Source organism: Tamandua tetradactyla, chromosome 15, assembly GCF_023851605.1.
Source record: "Tamandua tetradactyla isolate mTamTet1 chromosome 15, mTamTet1.pri, whole genome shotgun sequence".
NCBI classification, from domain to species: domain Eukaryota; kingdom Metazoa; phylum Chordata; class Mammalia; order Pilosa; family Myrmecophagidae; genus Tamandua; species Tamandua tetradactyla.
In genome coordinates, this window is record NC_135341.1 from 42,047,485 (window position 1) to 42,066,551 (window position 19,067).

A 19,067-nucleotide genomic window follows, 5' to 3' on the forward strand; every position below is an offset into this window, starting at 1 on the left:
CTAGTATCCAGAATTTATAAAGAGATTGTTCAACTCAACAACAAAAAGACAGCCAATCCAATTACAAAATGGGAAAAATACTTGATCAGACGACTCTCAGAAGAGGAAATACAAATGGCCAAAAGGCACATGAAGAGATCCTCAACGTCCCTGGCCATTAGAGAAATGCAATAAAAACCACAATGAGATATCACCTCACACCCACCAGAATGGCCATTATCAACAAAACAGAAAATGACAAGTGCTGGAGAGGATGCGGATAAAGAGGTACACTTATCCACTGTTGGTGGGAATGTCAAATGGTGCAACCACTGTGGAAGGCAGTTTGGCAGTTCCTCAAAAAGCTGAATATAGAATTGCCATACGACCCAGCAATACCATTGCTAGGCATCTACTCAGAGGACATAAGGGCAAAGACACAAACAGACACTTGCAAACAAATATTTATAGCAGCATTATTTACAATTGCAAAGAGATGGAAACAGCCAAAATGTCCATCAACAGACGAGTGGCTAAACAAACTGTGGCATATGCATACGATGGAATATTTTGCAGCTTTAAGACAGAATAAACTTATGAAGTATGTAACAACATGGGTGGACCTTGAGAACATTATGCTGAGTGAGTCTAGCTAAAAACTAAAGGACAAATACTGTATTGTCTCACTGATATGAACTGACATTAGTGAATAAACTTGGAATATGTCATTGGTAACAGAGACCATCAGGAGATAGAAATAGGGTAAGATATTGGGTAATTGGAGCTGAAGGGATACAGATTGTGCAACAGGACTGGATACAAAAACTCAGAAATGGACAGCACAATACTACCTAACTGTAATACAATTATGTTAAAACACTGAATGAAGGTGCATGTGAGAATGATAGAGGGAGGATGGCTGGGGACATAAATGAAATCAGAAAGAAAGATAGATGTTAAAGATTGAGATGGTATAATCTAGGAATGCCTAGAGTGTATAATAATAGTGAAATGTACCAATTTTAAAATGTTTTTGCATGAGGAAGAACAAAGGAATGTCATTATTGCAGGGTGCTGAAAATAGATGATAATTAATACTTTAAAATATCACCTTAGGGGACTTCCGGAGAAGATGGTGCCTTAGTAAGACATGCGGGTCTTAGTTCCTTCTCCAGAACAGCTACTAGGGGAGTAGAAACGATACAGAACAGCTCCCGGAGCACGACAGAGATCAAGAAGACAGCGTACCCCATTCTGGAACGGCTGACTGGCTGGGAGGAGCCGCTCCGGTGAGATCGCCGAGGGGCGCGGGCTTCCCCGGGCCGGGGCGGCAGGCGGCCGGAGTTCCTCCCTCCCTCCTTCCCGGGCCGGCTGGGAGAATTGGACAGGCGGTCCCCTCAAGCCGTGGCGGCTGGCGCCCCCCTCACGCGTGGCGCGCCCCCCCCTACGTGCGGCCCCCCAGACCAACTGGGAGAATTGGATCGGAGATCCCCAGGCTGCGGAGAACGGTGACCAGGGTATCTTCCAAACACGTGGCTTCCCGGTCCGGCTGGGAACGGTGCACTCCCCCGGGCCGCAGTGGCTGGCGCCCTCTTGCCACGCTTGGCCCCCGGGCCGGCTAGGAGATTCGGACGGGCGCTCTCCCGGGCTGCGGCAGCCAGCGACCCTCCCTGCATTCGGATCCCTGGGCTGGCTGGGAGATTCGGATTGGCACTCTTCCAAGCCGCTTCGTCTGGCGAACCTCCCCCACGGCGAGAGTTTTCCAAAGTTAAAGGACCCACAGCACCTTTTACTGGTGGGACCCACAGACAAATGAGTGCCACGAGCGCCACCTACTGGGAAGGATAAGAAAAACAGAACCCAGAGATTTCACAGAAAACTTTTTCAACCTGTTCGGTCTAACACCCAGGGAAATCTGACTAAATGCCCAGACGCCAGCAGAAGATAACGGGTCATGCTCAGAAAATTGAAAATATGACCCAGTCAAAGGAACAAACCAATAGTTCAAATGAGATACAGGAGCTGAGACAACTAATGCTGAATATATGAACAGAAATGGAAAAACTCTTCAAAAACCAAATCAATAAATTTGGGAGGACATGAAGAAGACATGGGCTGAACAAAAAGAAGAAATAGAAAATCTGAAAAAACAAATCACAGAACTCATGGGAGTGAAGGACAAAGAAGAAAAAATGGAAAAACAATGGATACCTACAATAAGATCTAAAGAGACAGAAGCTACAATTAGAGAACTGGAGGATGGAACATCTGAATTCCAAAAAGAAACAGAAACTATAGGGAAAAGAATGGAAAAACTTGAGCAGGGGATTAGGGAACTGAATGACAATATGAAGCACACAAATATACGTGTTGTGGGTGTCCCAGAAGGAGAAGAGAAGGGAAAAGGAGGAGAAAAACGAATGGAAGAAATTTTCACTGAAAATTTCCCAACTCTTATGAAAGACCTAAAATTACAGATCCAAGAAGTGCAGCGCACCCCAAAGAGATTAGACCCAAATAGGCGTTCTCCAAGACACTTACTAGTTAGAATGTCAGAGGTCAAAGGGAAAGAGAGGATCTTGAAAGCAGCAAGAGAAAAACAATCCATCACATACAAGGGAAACCCAATAAGACTATGTGTAGATTTCTCAGCAGAAACCATGGAAGCTAGAAGACAGTGGGATGATATATTTAAATTACTAAAAGAGAAAAACTGCCAACCAAGACTCCTATATCCAGCAAAATTGTCCTTCAAAAATGAGGGAGAAATTAAAACATTCTCAGACAAAAAGTCACTGAGAGAATTTGTGACCAAGAGACCAGCTCTGCAAGAAATACTAAAGGGAGCACTAGAGTCAGATACGAAAAGACAGAAGAGAGAGGTATGGAGAAGAGTGTAGAAAGAAGGAAAGTCAGATATGATATATATAATACAAAAGGCAAAATGGTAGAGGAAAATATTATCCAAACAGTAATAACACTAAATATTAATGGACTGAATTCCCCAATCAAAAGACATAGACTGGCAGAATGAATTAAAAAACAGGATCCTTCTATATGCTGTCTACACGAAAAACATCTTAGACCCAAAGATAAACATAGGTTGAAAGTGAAAGGTTGGGAAAAGATATTTCATGCAAATAACAACCAGAAAAGAGCAGGAGTAGCTACACTAATATCCAACAAATTAGACTTCAAATGTAAAGCAGTTAAAAGAGACAAAGAAGGACACTATCTACTAATAAAAGGAACAATTAAACAAGAAGACATAACAATCATAAATATTTATGCACTGAACCAGAATGCCCCAAAATACGTGAGGCAAACACTGCAAACACTGAAAAGGGAAATAGACACATATACCATAATAGTTGGAGACTTCAATTCCCCACTCTCATCAATGGACAGAACATCTAGACAGAGGATCAATAAAAAAATAGAGAATCTGAATATTACTATAAATGAGCTAGATTTAACAGACATTTATAGGACATTACATCCCACAACAGCAGGATACACCTTTTTCTCAAGTGCTCATGGATCATTCTCAAAGAGAGACCATATGCTGGGTCACAAAGCAAGTCTCAACAAATTTAAAAAGATTGAAATCATACACAACACTTTCTCGGATCATAAAGGAATGAAGTTGGAAATCAATAATAGACAGAGTGCCAGAAAATTCACAAATACGTGGAGGCTCAACAACACACTCTTAAACAACAAGTGAGTCAAAGAAGAACTTGCAAGAGAAATTAGTAAATATCTCGAGGCGAATGAAAACGAAAACACAACATATCAAAACCTATGGGACACAGCAAAGGCTGTGCTAAGAGGGAAATTTATTGCCCTAAATGCCTATATCAGAAAAGAAGAAAAGGCAAAAATGCAGGAATTAACTGTCCACTTGGAAGAACTGGAGAAAGAACAGCAAACTAACCCCAAAGCAAGCAAAAGGAAAGAAATAACAAAGATTAGAGCAGAAATAAATGAAATTGAAAACATGAAAACAATAGAGAAAATCAATAAGACCAGAAGTTAGTTCTATGAGAAAATCAATAAGATTGATAGGCCCTTAGCAAGAGTGACAAAAAGAAGAAGAGAGAGGATGCAAATAAATAAGATCAGAAATGGAAGAGGAGACATAACCAGTGACCTCACAGAAATAAAGGAGGTAATAACAGGATACTATGAACAACTTTACGCTAATAAATACAACAATTTAGATTAAATGGACGGGTTCCTGGAAAGACATGAACAACCAACTTTGACTCAAGAAGAAATAGATGACCTCAACAAACCAATCACAAGTAAATAAATTGAATCAGTCATTCAAAAGCTTCCTAAAAAGAAAAGTCCAGGACCAGATGGCTTCACATGTGAATTCTATCAAATATTCCAGAAAGAATTAGTACCAACTCTCCTCAAACTCTTCAAAAAAATCAAAGTGGAGGGAAAACTACCTAATTCATTTAACGAAGCCAACATCACCCTCATACCAAAACCAGGCAAAGATATTACAAAAAAAGAAAACTACAGACCAATCTCTCTAATGAATATAGATGCAAAAATCCTCAATAAAATTCTAGCAAATCATATCCAACAACACATTAAAAGAATTATACATCATGACCAAGTAGGATTCATCCCAGGTACGAAAAGATGGTTCAAAATAAGAAAATCAATTAATGTAATACACCATATCAACAAATCAAAGCAGAAAAATCACATGATCATCTCAATTGAGGCAGAAAAGGCATTTGACAAGATTCAACATCCTTTCCTGCTGAAAACACTTCAAAAGATAGGAATACAACGGAACTTCCTTAAAATGATAGAGGGAATATATGAAAAACCCACAGGTAATATCATCCACAATGGGGAAAAATTGAAAACTTTCCCCCTAAGATCAGGAACAAGACAAGGATGTCCATTATCACCACTATTATTCAACATTGTGTTGGAGGTTCTAGCCAGAGCAATTAGACAAGAAAAAGAAATAAAAGTCATCAAAATTGGAAAGGAAGAAGTAAAACTATCACTCTTTGCAGACGATAAAATACTATACGTCGAAAACCCAGAAAAATCCACAACAAAACTACTAGAGCTAATAAATGAGTACAGCAAAGTAGCAGGTTACAAGATCAACATTCAAAAATCTGTAGCATTTCTATACACTAGTAATGAACAAGCTGAGGGGGAAATCAAGAAACGAATCCCATTTACAATTGCAACTAAAAGAATAAAATACCTAGGAATAAATTTAACTAAGAGACAAAAAACCTATATAAAGAAAACTACAAAAAACTGTTAAAAGAAATCACAGACGACCTAAATAGATGGAAGGGCATACCGTGTTCATGGATTGGAAGACTAAATATAGTTAAGATGTCAATCCTACCTAAATTGATTTACAGATTCAATGCAATACCAATCAAAATCCCAACAACTTATTTTTCAGAATTAGAAAAACCAATAAGCAAATTTATCTGGAAGGGCAGGGTGCCCCGAATTGCTAAAAACATCTTGAGGAAAAAAAACGAAGCTGGAGGTCTCGCGCTGCCTGACTTTAAGGCATATTATGAAGCCACAGTGGTCAAAACAGCATGGTATTGGCATAAAGATAGATATATCGACCAATGGAATCGAATAGAGTGCTCAGATATAGACCCTCTCATCTATGGGCATTTGATCTTTGATAAGGCAGTCAAGCCAACTCACCTGGGACAGAACAGTCTCTTCAACAAATGGTGCCTAGAGAACTGGATATCCATATGCAAAAGAATGAAAGAAGACCCATATTTCACACCCTATACAAAAGGTAACTCAAAATGGATCAAAGATCTAAACATTAGGTCTAAGACCATAAAACAGCTAGAGGAAAATGTAGGGACATATCTTATGAAACTTACAATTGGAGGCGGTTTTATGGACCTTAAACCTAAAGCAAGAGCACTGAAAAAGAAAATAAATAAAAGGGGGCTCCTCAAAATTAAACACTTTTGTGCATCAAAGAACTTCATCAAGAAAGTAGAAAGACAGCCTACACAATGGGAGACAATATTTGGAAATGACATATCAGATAAAGGTCTAGTATCCAGAATTTGTAAAGAGATTGTCCAACTCAACAACAAAAAGACAGCCAACCCAATTACAAAATGGGAAAAAGGCTTGAACAGACACCTTTCAGAAGAGGAAATACAAATGGCCAAAAGGCTCATGAAGAGATGCTCAGTGTCCCTGGCCATTAGAGAAATGCAAATCAAAACCACAATGAGATATCATCTCACACCCACCAGAATGGCCATTATCAACAAAACAGAAAATGACAAGTGCTGGAGAGGATGCGGAGAAAGAGGCACACTTATCCACTGTTGGTGGGAATGTCAAATGGTGCAACCACTGTGGAAGGCAGTTTGGCGGTTCCTCAAAAAGCTGAATATAGAATTGCCATACGACCCAGCAATACCATTGCTGGGAATATATTCAAAGGACTTAAGGGCAAAGACACAAACGGACATTTGCACACCAATGTTTATAGCAGCGTTATTTACAATTGCTAAGAGATGGAAACAGCCGAAATCTCCATCAACAGAAGAGTGGCTAAACAAACTGTGGTATATACATGCAATGGAATATTATGCAGCTTTAAGACAGGATAAACTTATGAAGCATGTAATAACATGGATGGACCTAGAGAACATTATGCTGAGTGAGTCTAGCCAAAAACTAAAGGACAAATACTGTATGGTCCCACTGATGGGAACCAACATTCAAGAATAAACTTGGAATATGTCATTGGTAACAGAGTCCAGCAGGAGTTAGAAACAGGGTAAGATAATGGGTAATTGGAGCTGAAGGGATACAGACTGTACAACAGGACTAGATACAAAAACTCAAAAATGGACAGCACAATAATACCTAATTTTTAAGTAATCATGTCAAAACACTGAATGACGCTGCATCTGAGCTATAGGGTTTTTGTTTTGTCTGTCTTTTTTTTCTTTTTTCACTATTATTATTATTTTTATTTTTTTCTCTCTATTAACATTCTACATCTTTTTCTGTTGCTTTGCTAGTTTTTTTCCTAAATCGATGCAAATGTACTAAGAAATGATGATCATGCATCTATGTGATGATTTTAAGAATTACTGATTGCATATGTAGAATGGAATGATTTCTAAATGTTGTGTTAATTTCTTTTTTTTCTTTAATTAATAAAAAAAAGAAAGGAGATGAAGGGAAAAAAATATATATCACCTTATGTGTGAGACTAAAGCAAAAAAATGTTTATTTGTTACAAAATTTATATTTTGACTAGAGCATTTCCTAATATAACTCATGTAGATAGTTTGATTGAATGTCATAAGTACTTGGAATCTCAGGTAGGACATGAGATTTTGTTGGTCTGTCCAGAGTGATGCCCCGATGAATCCCAGAGTGATTTGATCAGTGACTGGAAAAGTATTTGCAAGCCCCCTTCGCGCAATGGTGAGAGCGGGGAGAAATTCAACTTCCCCAAGTTGAATTCTTGGTATTCTCACAAGCAGTGTGGACAACCAAAGCTATAGGCTGAGCCCCCAGTCTTGGGGTTTGTTCATATGAAACTTAACCCCACAAAGGATAGGTCAAGTCTACTTAAAATTTAGGCCTAAGAGTCACCCCCAAGAGAGCCTGTTTTGTTGCTCAGATGTGGCCTCTCTCTCCAGCCAACATGACAAGCAGTCTCACCACCCTCCCCGTCTCTTTGTGGGACATGACTCCCAGGGTTGTGGACCTTCCTGGCAGTGTGGGACAGAAATCCTGGAATGAGCTGAGACTCAGCATCAAGGGACTGAGAAAAACCCTAGAATGAGCTGAGAATTAACATCAAGGGATTGAGAGAACCTTCTCAACCAAAGGGGAAAGAGTGAAATGAGACTAAGTGTCAATGGCTGAGAGATTCCAAATAGAGTGGAGAGGTTATCCTGGAGGTTATTCTTATGCATTAAGTAGATATTACCTTGTTGTTCAAGATGTAGTGGAGAGGCTGTAGGGAACTGCCTGAAAATGTAGAGCTGTGTTCCAGTACCCATGTTTCTTGATGATGATTGAACAATGATAGAGCTTTCACAATGAGACTCTGTGAATGTAAAAACCCTGTGTCTGATGCTCCTTTTATCTACCTTGTCAACAAAGGAGTAGAACATATGGAATCAAAATAAATAATAGGGGGAACAAATGCTAAAATAAATTTAGTTTAAATGCTAGTGATCAATGAAAGCAAGGGGTAAGGGGTATGGTAGGTATAATCTTTTTTTTCTCTATTATTGTTTTATTTCTTTTTCTGTTGTCTTTTTATTTCTTTTTCTAAATCGATGCAAATGTTATAAGAAATGATGAATATGCAACTATGTGATGATATTAAGAATTACTGATTTATATGTAGAATGGAATGATATCTTAATGTTTTGTTAATTTTTTAATTAATAAAAAAGTTAAAAAAATAAATTAAATAAAATATTGAAAGATGAAAAAAAAAAAAGAAAACCTTGTGTCTGATGCTCCTTTTATCTACCATATCAACAGAAGAGTAGAACATATGGAATAAAAATAAATAATAGGGGGAACAAATGTTAAAATAAAAGGGGAAACATTTTAGAGACACCTCAGATGTAGATGCTTGGAGAAAGTTGTTTCAGAGCTGACAGAGATAAGGGTGTTTGAAGATGCTTGGAGTACTGACAGGGAGAGCAGATGTTGATACGGAAACTAAGTTTGCAGAGTTTGTTCTACTAATGTTGCCATTGCATGACCTTTGTGATAAAGTGCTGAATTGTACACTCCAGCTGGGGGGACTGACTTTCTTCCTAGAAGGAGACATACTTTGATAAAGTTATCTAGGTCCCAGGAAATTCCTTTTGGTCCCTAGCCAGTTCCCAGAGGACCACCTGGGCCAAGTCATTCCAGCAAATTAGAATCTGGCCACTATTGTGTAAAGATACCATATAAACAGCATGCAAACAGTTAGACTTTGGAATCCCACCCAAGAGAAGAATGCTTCGCTCTGGACTTTCCCAGTTGGACCCCAAATGCTGTCTCTGGGATTCCCCAGCACTTCTCTTCAGGTGTTGGTGCTATCTCGCCTGGTGATGTAACTATGTCTCATTTCTAACAGTCTTTTGATTATTTTCCTAATAAATTCTGTTTTTATGTCACTGAAGTCTGTGTTGTCTGTGAATTTGAGCCTCTAAATTAAGTGGCCACAAATATTACATGGCCTTTCATGCAACAGATACCTAGCCACAGGCAGAACCCAGCAGACGTCGCCATGTGCCTTCCCATGAGATGCTAAGCAAGACAGAACCTGGAGAGAGCAAAGGGAAGCCAACAGATGAAATCCAGTCCTGGAGAAGTCAAGTGAGAAATTCCTACAGGAAACAGAGCCCCAGATCAAGGGTCCAGCAGATGCCAGCCAGGTGATTTCCCAGCTCACAGAGGTGTTTCGGAAGGCATCAGCCTTCCTTGAGTGAAGGTAACCTCTTGTTGGTGCCTTAATCTGGACATTTTCACAGCCTTAGAACTGTAAACTTGTAACTTAATAAATTCCCTTTTTAAAAGCCATTCCATTTCCGGTATATTGCATTCTGGTAGCTTCAGCAAACCACAACAAAAGGTCTAGAAGATAACAGATCAGATAGATACTTCTAAAAGAATTCCATAAACGCTTTATTTAAAAATAAATAGTTTTTATTTATTATGTTGGAACTTTTACCCTTTGCAACAATTTAATTATAATAAAAAATTTAGACAAAGTCAATTTAAAAAATGTTCAAGAGGGTACACTGTGTTTCAAAAATTCCTTTGGGAGGTGTGACAATTGAAAACATTTGAGGATCACTGTTTCTGATGAAAATTATCTATTAATTTTGTTTTATCATGTTATTTGTTAATATTGATCAGTTGACTGTTTTGGACTTGATAGAAAATATATATATACCATCACCATCAAAGAATAATGCAATTTGTAAGAGTAAATAAATTATGAAATTGTACCAATAAATTAAACTCCTGTCTACAGAAAACTTATATTCTAGGTCAAGAACAAAGGAAATCCAGATATTGATCTATAGGTCTCAGAGGGTATTAAGGAGTTTGGCTTTTCCAACTTTTTTTGTGGAAATATACATACAACATAAAAATTTCCACTTACACCATTTTCAAGAATACAATTCAGTGGTATTAATTACATTCACAATGTTCTGCCACCATCACCATCATTGTATTGTCATCCATTACCAAAACTTTTCCATCTCCCTAAATAGAAACTCGGTACCAATTAAGGATTAACTCCCCACCCCGACTCATCTGTAAACCCTGGTAATCTGTAATCTACTTTCTCTATGAATTTCCATATTCTAGTTATTTCCTATGTGATATCATACAATATTTTCCTTTTGTGTCTGACTTAGTTCACTCAATTTGTCTTCAAGGTTCATGCATGTTGCTTCATGTATCAGAACTTCATTCCTTTTTACAGCTGGTTAACAATCCATTGTATGTATACTTCACATTTTCCACTCATCTGTTGATGGACACTTGGGTTGCTTCCACCTTCTGGCTACTGTGAATAATGATGCCATGAACACTGGAGTACAAATACCTGTTCAAATCTCTGCTTTCGATTATTTTGGGTAGACACACCTGTAGGGCTGACAAGTCATATGGTAATTCTATGTTCAACTTCCTGAAGAACTGCCAAACAGTTTTCCACAGCAGCTGCACCATTTTACATTCCCATCAACAATGCACAAAGGTTCAATTCTCTACTTCCTCACCAACACTAATTTTCCATTTCTTTAACAATAGCCACTCTAATGGGTATAAAGTGATATCTCATTGTGCTTTAAAAAATTTTAATTTTTAAATTATTTTTATTACTGTGTTTAAAATATGCATTTTTCTAATGGCTGATGACCTTGAGCATCGTTTCATGTACACGTTAACCATCTGTATATTTTCTTTCGAGAAATGTGTATTCAAATACTTTGCCTATTTTTCTTTTTTGTTGAGTTGTAGGTGTTCTTTATATAATCTCATTTTGTAGGCATTCTGTTCATTTACTTCGTAATGTCGTTTATACACGAAAGTTTTTCGTTTGGACAAAGTCCAATTCTTTTTTTCTTTTGTTGCTTGTGCTTTTGGTATCATATCTAAGAATCCATTGTGAAATAAAAGGTTTTGAAAATTCACCCCCAACAATTTCTTCTAAGAGTTTATGGTTTTAGCTCTTCTATTTAGAGCATCAATCTTTTTTTAAAAAACAATTTTTTTGTACATGGTGAGAGGAGGTGTCCAACTTCATTCCTTTGCACTTGGATTTCCATTATCCCAGAACATTTGTTGAGGAAACTGTTCTTTCTTCACTGAATATAGTTTGGCACTCTTATCAAAGATCAAATGGCCATAGATATGAAGGTATACTTCTCAACTCCCAATTCTGTTCATTGGTCTATATGCTTGTCCTTGTGCCAACACTACACTGTTCTGATTACTGTAGCTTTGTGATAAATTTTGAAATCAAGATATGTTAGTCCTCTTACTTTCTTTGTTCTTTTTCAAGATGGTTTTGATTACTCAGGGTCACTAGCCCTTCCACATGAATTTGATGACTGGCTTTCCCATTTTTGCAAAGGAGGCTGTTGGAATTTTTACTGGGATTACGTTGACTCTGTAAATAACTTTGAGTAGTTCTGACATTTTAACAATATTTTGAATTTTCTATTCTATGAACACAGAATATCTACAATTTATTTAGGTTCTTCTTTAATTTCTTTTAGAAATGTTTTGTAATTTTCCATATACAAGTCATTTATATCCTTGGGTAAATTTATTCCTAAGATAGTTGACTCTTTTTTTGTTGACCTTGAACCCCATCACTTTGCTGAATTCATTTATTAGCTCTAGTAGCTTTAGTAGATTCTTTGGGATTTTCTATATATAGGATTATGTCATCTGCAAAGAGTTAGTTTTACTTTTTCCTTTCCAATTTGGATGCCTCTTATTTCTTTTTCTTGCCTAAATTGCTCTGGCTTGGCCTTCCAGTACAATATTGAATAGAAGTGGTGAAAGTGCCTTGTCTTGTTCCTGATCAATGGGGGACAGCATTCCCTCTTTCACTGTTGAGTTTGATATCAGCTTAGGGATTTTCACATATGTCTTTTATTACGTTGAGGAAGTTCCCTTCTATTCCTAGTTTTCTGAATGTTTTTATCAAGAAAGCCTGCTGGATTTTGCTAAATGCCTTTTCTATATCAATTGAGATGAACATGTGGTTTTTTTTTTTTCTTTGTTCTAGTAATGTAGTATACAAATTGATTGATTTTCTTATTTTGAACCACCTTGAAAACCCAGGATAAACCCCACTTGATTAACGTATATAATTCTTTTAATATGTTGTTAGATTCGGTATGCTAGTATTTTGTTGAGGATTAAGATTTTAAATTAGAGGAAACCCGAAGCAGAAGTGAAAAGGGAGACCTGGTCAGTTACCTTATTCTCATTATCTATGAGTAGAAAACTCATCAATTTCTCAAGGGAAGCTATGCTTTTCCTGGCACTAATTTCTTTAAAAAAAAAATTTTTTTTTTGAGTGACTTCATATGAGGAATCCCTTTAGCAACTGGTATTTAGGGAAATAATTTTGTAAGCATGCATTATGTTCCCATATCTGCAGAAGGAAAGGAGGTATTTACCTTGTGTATATAATAAATATTGCTTGCCTTTAGAGGAGAATAAAGAAAAGATCATCAAGAGAGTGAATTACAAAATAGTCCACTTACTCAGCTTTCATTTTCAGCATTTCTTCAACCATTTTAGCCTATATAATATAAAAATAGAAAAAGATGACATAAGTCCTTTAGAAACAATGCTAAATATAAGATTTATAATAACCAGCTCATTCTCCTTCATGATAATAAAATCAATTAAAGCAACATCCTTTTCCACAATTTCAGCTACTTGCACATAATGGGGGTATTTACAAGACTTCATTCATTGTGCCCTCCAGGGCCTCAAATAGGCATTTGATACTTGCTTCTAAATAGGGAACTTTGTCTGAGCATGTTGAGCAATAGACTGATCATCTATATATGAAGACAAATAAACTCTTAATTCTCAGCTATGTCTAAATATTTATGGTAAATACCATACTCAAACAGTGATAACACAGAAAAGACAGGAATTTCAATAGTAGAATGGAATCTAAAATAGATAACCATAAAGACTAACAATAGACAGTAATTTAAAACAACATTTCTTCAATAAGAATCACTATTCAGTAAAAAAAAAAAATCATACTTTAGCTAATTTTTCTTTGATAATTTCTTCCTTTTCATTCTTCAGCTGTTCATTGGCTGGATCATTCTGATCACTGCACAGATGAGGAAGGGAGGAGATGGAGAAACAGGGTCAAGTATATTCTAGTGCAATTTCAAATCTTATATACAATAAGTTGTGCAAAGGAAAGCTAACAAGTTGAATTTCTTAGAACAAATTAGCACAGATTGTGATTGACACATGAGGATGACATGAGGCACCTTCCCAGAACTTAGATGAAAGCAAGGTGAGTAGAGCTAGGAAATCTAATCAAGACTTGGCTGAAAGTAAAATGAGGCAGAAACTTAGTCAAGAGTAGAAATAGTTGAAGATCAAATGTTAGCAAAAGGGAGATGAAAGAAACAGTAGGCTAGGAGACTGATATGAATGCAACCCAGCTGGGAGGAGGCATCTTTTGGGGTGGGAAGGATTGTTCAGGTCTCAGGGTGGCCTAGCTCCTGAAGCTTCTGACTCCTCCTTTGCTTGGGGAAACTGGAAATTTTCTAATTACCATTCTGGCTACCCATGTACACTGACACCAAGAAGCGGATGCCCGGAGCACAAGGCATACATCTTTTCATGAAAACAGAATGCTTCTCTCTATAAAATAAGACATTTTCATTCCAGATGATACGATTTTTTTTTCTTTTTAAGTTTTTCTATTGTATAATATATATACAAAGCAAAGAAAGAAAAAAGCAATAGGTTTCAAAGTACTCTTCAACAAGTAGTTACAGGGTGGGCCACGGTGTTTCAGCAGGCAAGAATTCTTGCCTGCCATGCCAGAGGGCCTGGGTTCGATTCCTGGTGCCTGCCCATGTTAAAAAAAAAGAGTAAAAAAAACAAGTAGTTATAGGACAGATCTCAGAGTCTGTCATGGGCTACCATAAGGATCCTCTCAGATTTTTCCTTCTAGCTGCTACAAAATAGATGATATGAATTTGACTAGTTTGAGTACGTCTGTGTGAGCCTAACCAGTGAGGATAATAACAAGTTGAGTTCTGGATAAACAAAGTTATGGATATCTCTCCCGGGCCAGGGAGATACCCCTTAGAGAATCTGCCTGAAGTGTGCTGCAGGCTTCCCTAGGAACATCTGTCCTACTGTTCAGTAAAAGATAGTTGTTGTTGGTTTTTTTTTTTTGCATGGGCAGGCACCAGGAATCAAACCCGGGTCTCCAGCATGGCAGGCAAGAACTCTGCCTGCTGAGCCACCACGGCCCGCCCAAAGATAGCTTTTTGAAGGGGAAAAAAAAAAGAAAAGGAAGCTACAATAAGGTTTCTTCTTAATGAATCTGGCAGCCTAGACAAAACTGGTAATGAAACCTCAAAGAGGACCAGACAGTAAGCTTTGTGGACCATATCGTCTTTGTTGCAGGTATTCAACTTGGCTGCTGTAGTGCAAAAGCAGTCATAGCAATATGCAAATAATAAGCGTGATGTGTTACAAGAAAACTTTTATAAAAACAGGCTGTGTTTGCAACCAATGTTCATAGCAGCACTATTCACAACTGCCAAGAGATAGAAACAATCCAAGTGCCCATCAACAGACAAGTGGATAAACAAAACATGGTATATACATACCACAAGTATTATGCAGCAGTAAGAAAATGAAGTCCTGAAGCATATGATAACATGGATGAATCTTGAGGAGATCATGCTAAGTGAAATACATCAGACACAAAATGACAGATATTGTAGGATTTCACTATTATGACTCTGGCAAAGGTACTCTCAGAGGTTATGCTATAGAATATTGCAGTGGGATAAAGGGGAAAAACTGAAAATACATATTATGGCCAATGGTTAACAGGAAGACACCAACAGTACCACACCACTACCAGAGGCAATCAATTGGAGGGGAGGGATAAGAGATTAGGGGTAGCTTTGATTTGATAGTTGGTGACAATATGTTTGCTGGTTCTTTGTTGTTATGAACCAATGAAAATTGTCTAAAATTGAGAATGCTGCTGATTGTACAACCAAGCAAGGATACTATTAAGACATGGTTTATTTATTCTGGACATATTCCATGATACCAATAAATAGATGGAGGGAGCTGAAGGGTACAACGATGGAGAAGCAGACAGAGAACTGCAATATGTTGATATGATGGAAACTGGTGTGACTACAAAAAGGAAGGACGTCAAGGGGCACACAACAAACTGAATAAACCTTGGGGACAATGTGTTATACAAAATAAGCAAAAATATGAAACAAAAGAAACCAAAGAACAAATATGCTAAGGTCTCTCTCAGAAAATACTAATAAGAAAATGGGAGCCTAGCTTGTAAGCCCTATAGCAGCCACACTTAGTGTGAAGTTATAACTTTATTTCTAGATTCTTAGACACTGACCTCTATGTGGTATTTCCCTGGAACTTTTGAGTAACTCTGTGACACCTAAGACCCAGAATTTGGAGTGCTACAGCCCAGAAAGTTAGCAGAGCTATATATAATAACTATGCTAAACTTAAAGTTACCGAAAAAGAGATCAAGCCTCAAGTAGAGTTTAAAACAAAGCCAATCTGGCTGGGTCTAAGGTAAATTAGAATACAGAGTAAACGATGACAGTGTATGTACTCTAGACCTTCATCTATTGTATGAGACCAAATGCACAGAGGTTTATTATGTCTAGAACTTAAATTTTTTGCAACACATAATCTAAATCAATCTGTCTGTGTAGCTCATTTAAACAACCCAAACTTCTGGAGTCCAGAATGGGAACAAGGCCTGTGTTTCTGTATAGCTTAATATAATGCCAGGATACATCTCAGACTACAGTGGGGTGATAATTAAAAAGAGTCCTCTGAGTGTCTGAACATTTTATATTTATATATAAATGTTTTATATTTATATATAAATTATGTATATTATATATAAATATATATACTATATATATATATATATATAGAGAGAGAGAGAGAGAGAGAGAGAGACAGACTATTAAACTTTCTCATCTGGGAGACCTCAGGTACCCTCACAACCATTGGGAACTCCCAAGAAAATATGCCAAGCCCTAGATTTTGAAGTTTGCCCATACGAAATTTATTTCTATAGGGAAGAAGCTAAGACTACCCGTAACACAACTTCAGAGTTGCTTCCAGGAAGCCTCTTTGTTGCTCATATGTGGCCTCTAAGCCCAATTCTGCAAGGAGAATCGTTACCATACCCCCTACTTGGGACATGATACTCAAGGGTGAAAATCTCCCTGACAATGTGGGGCATGGCTTCCAGGGATGAGTTTAGTCCTGGCACTGTGGGATCAACAACACCTTCTGGACCAAAAGGGGAAAAGAAGTGTAATAAAATAAGGCATCAGTGGCCAAGAGAGATCAAATGGAGTCAAGAGGCTATTCTGGAGGCCACTCTTAGGCAAGCTTCAGTCAGTGCTAATTGCCATGGTCTGCTAAACCCCAAACAATATCACTTCTGTTGACTCTAAGAACACCAAGGGCTCTAACTGAGACTCTATAAAGGTTTCATGCACTAGGTTTGCCTTTCTGGAAGCCATAATTCCTTGGTCAGATAAATCCTGAAACTCAGAGGGCCCAGCCTCTCCAAATTATCATTTAATTACATTTCCCTGTATTTCAGTGTTGCCACCCCTTCTCAACATGAAAAGTTAGAAGGGACATTGTCAAAAAATCCCTCTAGGTTGTAAGAAGGATCAAGAGAGAAGGAGGAGGTATTACAGAGAATATAGGATATAACAAATGAATATGACTGCTGAACCATTATATTAATATTCCTTCTAGCCTCCAATATTTTGGAGCAGCTAGAAGGAAAAATCTGAGATTGTGGAATAGCAAACCTATGACAAATTCTGGGATCTTTTCTGTAACTACTTGTGCTTTGAAAAGTATTGCTTTTTCCTTTCTTTGCTCTGTATATGTGTAACATATTTTTTTGTGTGTTATATTTTACAATTTAAAAAGTTGTGTGTTTAAAAAAAAAATCTGTGGGCTGGATTCGAGTCTCCTGGGCCATTATTTGCTGATCCCTAGAAGAAGGTTCTGTGTGGCTCCTCTTATAAGGGACATAGGGTTATGAAATAAAAAGTGTTTCAAATTTAGTTTTACAAATTATCTGAACACATTCTTATGCTCCATACTTCCAACCTTGATAAAAGAGGTGTACTAAGTGGAAGGTTTTTCTTTAATAAGGCTGGACATGGGGTAGAGCATATAGTGAGCTGATTATAGAATACCTACATGATAATCACCTGGAAAGGAAGAGTGCTACTTATTCAAATAAAAATTTCTGGGCTTTATACCAGTCCTATCAAATCATATCTCTAAAATTCAAAGAAAACCATTTAGGAGTGGATTGTTAGTATAGCCACCATCACAGCCCTTAAATATCTGTTGTCTCATTTAGTGCATCTTGGGCTGCTTGTGGCCAAGGATATGGGGCTGTATCCCAGCAGCTGAGAACTGTTCCTTGGCCTCTCTACAAGAGTTGGAAGCTTCTGTCAAAATTTTTCTGGTAACAGCAAGAACAGCAGACACCCCTAATCTAGGAAGTAGAATTCAGCAATGGCCTCCGCCCCAACTTCCTGTATAATTTTACAGGCCATTTTTAACCCCAATATCTCACTCAGAAAGTTAGCAATTGGCAGGATCTTAATTCTGCCTTGTGTATTTAATACCTACCATTTAGTGAGTAGCTCCTCTCTGCCAAACACTGTAACTGGAACTTTATACACTTTTTTTTTCAAATTATATATATTTTTAATCTTTAAAACATTTTGTGAGGAAGTTATCCTCATTTTACTAAGGAAATTGAGGCACAAAGAAGTTTAAAAAAATGTGACCAAAGTCAGCCAACTTTTAAGTATCAGAGATAGGACATAAGCCTGAGTGTGGATATCCCCAATACCCTGCTGTGGCATTAGCAAACATAACTATAAAACTACCTTAGCAGAAACCAAAACACACACACACACACACACACAGATGTCTGATTCCAAGGGAATCAGAGGAATACAAAAAGCTAAGGATGTTCTTGCCCTGCTCAGGAGATTTCCTTGAACTATAAGTTATGAAGCTATGCCAACAATCCATTCCTGAAGCCAACTAGGAGGAAATTCTCTTTCTCTGCAGTGCTTCCTGACCCTGGTTGACTTTTTTTTTTCCCTATAGAACTACTGCAGGTTAAGTATTTCACACGTTTTAAATTCATTTTAAAAGCTTTACAACAATACAAAGGTTAACAAAGTAGGTGAGATCATGAATGTATTATTCTCCCTCTCCCACTCTGTAAACAGGAATATCTTCATCATACCTGATTCAAAAGCATCTAATGGAGCATTTCCCAAATTAGTGGGAAACATCATACACATTGAGAAACCTACTCCATCATTCAACAACATTCAGGCAACTCGAGATTAAGCCCACAGAGTTTGAGCAGCTTTCTCACCTGCTGTCCTTTTGTCTTTCAATATCATCCAGCTGACCTTGCAGGAGCCAGTTTTTCTCCCTTAACCGCTGAGCTTCCAGGTGTAGGTTTTCCATTTCACATAACTGCTCCTAGTACACATCAAATCATGTCTTTTCAGAAAACACATTAGTGTGCTGTTATGCTCCCCAAGGTCTTGACTGAGATAAGGTATTTCTCCTTCAAGTTCTTCCTATACACAGAACACTGTAGTGGGTATCACTGGGTGAAAAGTAGACTATGATAAGCTCTTGCAGACCTGGAATTATCTTTTTTTTTTTTTTTTCAGACCTGGAAT

The 19,067-nt window shown here is 37.6% G+C and overlaps 1 protein-coding gene across 1 annotated transcript in view; it reads right to left on the reverse strand.

The window, feature by feature from the left end:
- Window positions 1-19,067, reverse strand: part of KIF15 (kinesin family member 15) — a 171,595-nt gene that overhangs the window by 21,965 nt on the left and 130,563 nt on the right. The window contains exons 30-32 of the mRNA XM_077129585.1: window positions 18,752-18,861; window positions 13,315-13,387; window positions 12,798-12,835 (exon numbers count right to left, since the gene is read on the reverse strand). Coding sequence (XP_076985700.1) covers window positions 12,798-12,835; window positions 13,315-13,387; window positions 18,752-18,861 — 221 coding nt within the window. The remainder of the gene's footprint in view (window positions 1-12,797; window positions 12,836-13,314; window positions 13,388-18,751; window positions 18,862-19,067) is intronic.